General features: G+C 42.5%; 1 protein-coding gene across 5 annotated transcripts in view; it reads left to right on the top strand.

Annotated features, from left to right (window-relative positions):
* LOC310869073 (Na(+)/H(+) exchange regulatory cofactor NHE-RF2) overlaps positions 1-6,537 on the top strand; it is a 58,333-nt gene that overhangs the window by 2,698 nt on the left and 49,098 nt on the right. For all 5 annotated transcript variants that reach the window (XR_014570124.1, XR_014570125.1, XR_014570126.1 and 2 more), the window contains exon 2: positions 319-618. Coding sequence is in view for 2 of the 5 variants with exons in the window: in XM_083779658.1 (XP_083635784.1) it covers positions 319-618 (300 nt within the window). In the remaining 3 variants the exon portion in view is untranslated. The remainder of the gene's footprint in view (positions 1-318; positions 619-6,537) is intronic.

The raw sequence follows: 6,537 nt of genomic DNA on the forward strand, positions 1-6,537 counted from the left end.
AGGGGGCCTTGTATAGGGCCCTTGGGGGCTCCGGTCAACTAAACAACTAGGGGTTACTATAAGTGGTTAATTATTGATTGATGATATAATATTCTCTCCCTGATGTGATGCCCTCTTTGAGAAGGATTGTTTGTAATCTCTGATTGAGCCACAATCAATTTGTGTCTTTTAGACTGTGGTCTGTGTTCTTCAGCACAGTAACATCCTCAGTGAAAAATGACCCAAATGGACTCGTAATATGGTCTCTCCATCATTGCAACATAATTTCCACTCATCTTCTCCTCCATGTCGTCGTCCCCCCCCCCCTCCTCCTCCCAGGTGGTGCAGCGAATCAAGGCCGTGGACGACGAGACGAGGCTGCTGGTGGTGGACCGCGAGACGGACGAGATGCTGCGCAGCCTCCGGCTCACCGCCACGGAGGAGATGTCGGTGCGTGTGGTGGGGCCCCTCTCCCCACCCTCCTCCTCCTCTCAGCCCGGCTCCCCATCCCCCTCCTCCTCGTCGGCCCCCTCGTCGCCCAGCAAGAAGAGGGAGAACGGCTCCGTGTCCAAGCAGCCCGTCACGCTGAGTGGCCCGATCAAGCCCACGCGGAGGTCGCCCTCGAGGACCGCCAAGAAGGTAACGTTTCCGAGGGTCTTATAACATACTTCGTTGGGTGAGGGGGTTCGGTATTACCTCTTGGGGGGAGGGGGGTGTATATGTCAAGGTACAGTAGGTGAATGCTGTACACAGAACGTCTGTGTTTTTCATGCTGTAAAAAAATTCCCACTTTAGTATTTTAATGTCCAGGTTTTATAATACCTCCGTTTTAATGCCCGGAACACGAATTCGAATGGTTCCACTGTGAGAGTTTCAGAGGCAAACTGTAATAGTCCACTTATAAACTTTTAGCATGTCATTAGCCTGGGGTAAAGTACATTATTACTTGCGCAAGCAGAGCGCGCAAGTAATGTTTTCGCCCGGTCTCTTCCGCTGTGACAGCTGTCCCGCCATTCGATGTTTATGCAGAAAAACATCAAATCTGTGCCTGTTTTGCTGGGACCAAATGACCACAAATGACCATATTTCTTACGTCATCATTTAGAGCTAGTCATACGTATACTATATACATAATCAGTAAAAATAAAATAGCAAATTGTGCCTGATCTGCTGGGACCAGAGTACGTGGTGTGTATATGTATGACTAGCTCTTAATGATGACGTAAGAAATATGGTCATTTGTGGTCGTTTGGTCCCAGCAAACCAGGCACAGATTTGCTGTTTTCATGCATAAACATCAAATGGCGGGACAGCTGTCACGGTTTTTGGCGCAAAGTAACCACAGTATACCGCTAATCAACTTACAACTACACACTCTATGTAGTATATATGTATACGTATATAGTATATGCCTATATACTATATATATACTATATATAGTATATGCCTATATAGTATATGCCTGCTTTGCTGGGACCAAACAACCACAAATGACCATATCTCTTACGTCATCATTTAGAGCTAGTCATACGTATACTATATACATAATCAGTAAAAAATAAAATAGCAAGTTGTGCCTGATCTGCTGGGACCAGAGTATGTGGTGTGTATATGTATGACTAGCTCTTCACCCAAACTTATATAGATAGAAACTTGAATCATACTTAATAATACTAGGTGTTTATATGCATAAAGTAGGTAGGTAGCAAATAGTAAAAATCTAAGAATTATACATTTCAAACGTTCCTTCACAGAGATACTGAGATTTGACAGTTTACAGCGGTCGAAAGGACTTGCGCGCTCTGCTTGCGCACTAGTTGGCCATTTATGGCCTACTAGTGAGCTACTACAAGCAAGTATGCACTCGACAGAGTGCAGTTCTAGTTATTATTATTATTATTACATGCCTTTAATGCGTGAACTGTCTAGAAAAAAGAAAGAAATAAAGCCCCCCAGAGAGAGAGAAAGCCCCTTTTGAAATGCAAAAAGAAAGTTTGCATTATGTAAAAGGACAGAGTTTAATGTTTCACTATCCTTCCCTCCATATACAGTACATTCTCTGCTTTTTATTTATTTCCTGTAATATGCTTAAGACCATGCCACACCAACTTTACACTGCTTGTCCCTGTACGAGTGAGAGAGGGAGGGACAAATAAACCCCTCTTGATTCTTGATACACAGACAGACAAGTGGCAGAGAAAGATCTGTCCTTTTAAATAAAATGGAATCAGGTCACTGAGACCATCTCTGTGCAACAAACAATCAAGACGTTTACCGTTAGACTATAAAGCAGGTAGCGTGTACAATGCATTCTTTAGAGTTTTATCTGAGCACCCATCCTCTGCTTTTGTCTTGCTGGTGTTTGAATGTGGGTTGGTAAACTAGAGAACACTGAGACTGTGTTTTTTTTCTCCAGCTGAGAACGCAAGGCACTCTTATAAAACGCTCATCCAAATTCCCAAAGTAGACGGTACGGGGATGTGCAGTGCAGAATAGACACTCAACACCTTGTCACGCTGGCTGCTGGCGTTTGTAACATAGTCTAAATATGCAGAGCTCCCAATGAAAACAATTGAAAACATAAGCTGGCCTCAGAAAATAAAAATGCCTTGGTGGACAGACACAGCCAACACTTCATTCCAGAGATGATGTGAGGATGGTCATGTATGTAATACTGTGTGTATGTATGAACTGAACTGTATTTAGTACTGCAATGTTTTTTTTTCTTCTTCTCTTCTATAAAGTACTGTACAGTTGTCCAACATACTGTACATTGTCAGAGTGAGTACAGACAAAGTAACAAGTTGCTTAGCAACAGTCATTCAGGTGAAAGAAGAAGCTAACATACAGCACTAACAAAATAAAATAAAAATAAAAACAATATCATCGCTGTCGGGCAGAAACCTTGTATCTCCATGTTTCAACTTGTTATTAATGTTATTTTTCATAAATTAATCCCTACTTTGTCATTCTACATTATTACGCCAAAGTGGCAAAGAATTGCCGATTCACATGCTCACTGAATGAACAAGTGAAAGTGATGAAGTGTATCTGTGGGATTAATAAATATTGAACCAATGAAACGTATCAACAAGCTTGTCACTAAAATAATAACTACATTGGATCCACTGGAACACAGGTTCTGTTTTCCATTTCCTGAAAAGTAACGGTTTTGGACATACAAGGTTTTCCACCTGACAGCGACGATACTGTATGTCAAATTACCAACTACAAGAAAACATGTCAACCCTGAACTGGTCAGAAAGCAGTGTAGGGGCAGGTTGTTCGTAATGGCTGTTTTCACTCGCACTGGGATACTATTTCACCATGGCCTTGCTTTTCTAGCTGCTTCTAGAATGAGACTAGATTTAAAGATTAGAAGCTATTCTCTGTCCAGTCTCAATGTTTATTGTGTGTGTGTGTGTGTGTGTGCGTACGTGCGTGAGAGCGAGCACACGTTACGCTTGCGCGAGCACGCACGCACATGTGTGTGTGCATATGTATATGTGCCCTGAGGGACGAACATAGTGATCTGACTTGGTTCCAGATCCCATGATGGAGGTCAAAAGGTCAGGCTTAGGTCAGAGTATGTGACCATTCAGCAGTTAGGGGTATGACCTCTGACCCCAGACAATGGAGGGGTTCTGTTTCCGCGATGCAGGAAAATATGTATGGATAATATAAATATGTATGTGGATGTTTTAAATGTATGAATGACTTGTTATTATGTACTTTCACTTTGTTATGTGGATGTTCGGCTACTCAACTGGCTTAGAGAGGTTTGTGAGAGTGTAAAATTGTGTTGGATCCAAGAGGGATCTATTTGTGTCAGTTCGTACACATATGTGACCAGATTATACTGAGGGACTGCCATTGGATTTTGTTTTTGAATTTTCATTTTTTCATGTCATATGAAAGCAGGGAATCATAGCTTCAAATTGACATATTGGTTGTTCAGTTTGACCCACCAGTTTTGGAGATATAGCTTATAGAGTAATGTCTTGCAGAAAACAGGCTTGAAAGGTTCACTTATGTGGTCAAATCTGGTCACATATTATTTAAATGCACACCAAGGACGTTACTGTATATACTCTAGTCCAGTAATGAGTCTAATCTAAATGCTTCTGATGATGATATCATCTCCAAATCGGCACCTGTTTCATATTTGTAGTGCAATGATTTTCAAAAGGAAGCTCAGCTCATGTTCCTATGAATATTCAGCAGCCCAGAATCTTCCTGGCCAATCAGGCTGCAGGAATAAGGATGCCCTGATCTCAATGAATGTGAACACACAGCGTGTGATTGGTTTTATATTTCTTAATCATACATAGTCCACGTCGGTTTTAAAAACAGGACGCGTTTCCGCTCGGGCTGGCCTGCCTCTGGTGAACTGAAGTATCCGATGGGGTTATAACTTCACGTGGGCTCTGTCATTCTGTTTTCTGCATTCACACAACATGTGTTTTCACTTATGTTCGCCTCGCCAATATGTGCGCGGCATCCGATTCCAGCGCCATTTCTACAAGAGCACTGATGGGGCCAATCAGTGGGCCTTTAAGCGCGTGTGTGGATGTGCGCCCGTGCGCGCGCGCGTGTGTGTTTATGTTACTTCTGAGCCCTCGATAGGCTCTTATAGGGCTTTGTGAGTTGTGAAGAGAATTCCCAACAGTCTATGGGGGTCAGATTGCTCAGCTAAGTTCAGGAAATGTTTGAATCCCCCCAACTCTCTCTCTCTCTCGCTCTCTCTCCCCCTGCATGTGCATGTGTCTCTCCATGTCCATTTCTAACAGTGACATTAATGTATACCTTGAACAATGAATAATATTCATACAATCTTAATAAGCAACTGATGGAGGCATAGAGGTAAAACACTATACAATCGATTGTGTCTATGTCTCTGCACTACCAACTCCTGCTGGTTGGTTGGGCCGCCTAGCTGTTGTTCAGCCCGCTTGGAGGAGATCTGTGTGGGGGGAGATAGTGCGGGAACCTCCGCTGTATATGACTGGGTAGGCTATAGGCTCCATTCATTCAATCTTCACTTAACTGCTGATTGTGTATTTGTATTGGTTCTCATATTTTCCTCTCGCCAGTCAATTAACTACACCCCCAACTAGAGATACCAGGATAACAAACAGGCACTGTTGTAACTTCATTGCAAGTTTGTCGTGTCGTCAACAAAAAAAGCTTCAACATGACTTGCATCTGCACTTTCAAAATGTCACGTCAAAAATTAGCCTTAATGCTAACGAGATAATCGATGGATGACATGTGATGTGTGCTTTCAACGATACACAGATCGCGATTTGTTCGTTTCAATACGGGCATATCCAACCTGCGTCTGACCTGTGAGGCCACAGTGCCTTTATTATCTACACCAGGGGTTTTCAACTGATTATGAACCAGGGACCACCACGCTGACTAATAATCAACCTGGGGGACCACTGTTGAGTTGAGTGAGGGGATATTAAAAGCAATATAAAATGTGTTAATTTGAGGTGAATTAAATCAAGCCCTTAACAGTCAGTAATTTAATATATGTTAGTCGTCCGGAGCTATTCCTTTGCATGGTTGCCCTTACTCTGTTCTCTTAACCTGCATGATTATATGGGCACAATAATAGACTCAACCAGTCAATCCGGTTGACTTTTCCTTGAAATTCAAAACTCACTTAATGAATTAGTTTGTTTTCCAACTAGTGGTCGATAAAAAAACATACTAAATGCATGGCCAGGGACCACATGCAATACTTTCACGGACCACCAGTGGTCCACAGACCACCAGTTGAAAACCTCTGATCTACACATAATATGCTGATCAAATGAGCCTTCCCAGTCCAAAGTCACGTTAGCCAGGCTACAGTAGTGGTCTACACCAGAGGTTCCCAGCCACTGGTATATGTGTGCTGGTATATGCGGGACATGCCAGCACACATGTAAAAATGATTGACTTGAATCAGAGGCCTTCAGAAGCCATGAAACAGTCCAGATTGGACGTGTCCGTACAATGGCCTAGTATTCAGCTAAATGTGTTAAATTATCCCCGAATTACCCTCAGAATTACATTTACACTGATGTTACTTCCAGAGATGTGATAGAGTAAATAGGTTTTGTGCAACTGTCATCTCACTCTGATATACTGCTGCTGTTAGCGTGCACGGTGCTCTGTCTTTCCTCCGTTTATTAGCTCATGCCTTTCTCTTTCACTCTCACTCTCTCTCTCTCTCTCTCTCTCCTCTCTCTCTCTCTCTCTCTCTATTTCTTTCTCTCTCTCTCTCTCGTTGACTGCTGTAGAAGTGGGGTTCGGCAGCTGGACATGCCTATGATAATCTGTAATGTGCCGGACGCCCCTGTTTCCTGTCCCATCTGAGAGGAGGCCAGTCCATCAAAGATGTGTAGGCCGTTCATTGATATGCTGTATTATTAACAGTATCACCAGTGGTGGAAAGTAACTAAGTACATTTACTGTACTTTTACTTTTGCTACTTTAAGTACATTTTGATGTCAATACTTTTACTTGTTAACAGAGTATTTATATATTGCAGTATTGATACTTTTG

Source organism: Protomyctophum parallelum (assembly GCF_964188405.1).
Source record: "Protomyctophum parallelum genome assembly, chromosome: 13".
Taxonomy (NCBI): Eukaryota; Metazoa; Chordata; class Actinopteri; order Myctophiformes; family Myctophidae; genus Protomyctophum; species Protomyctophum parallelum.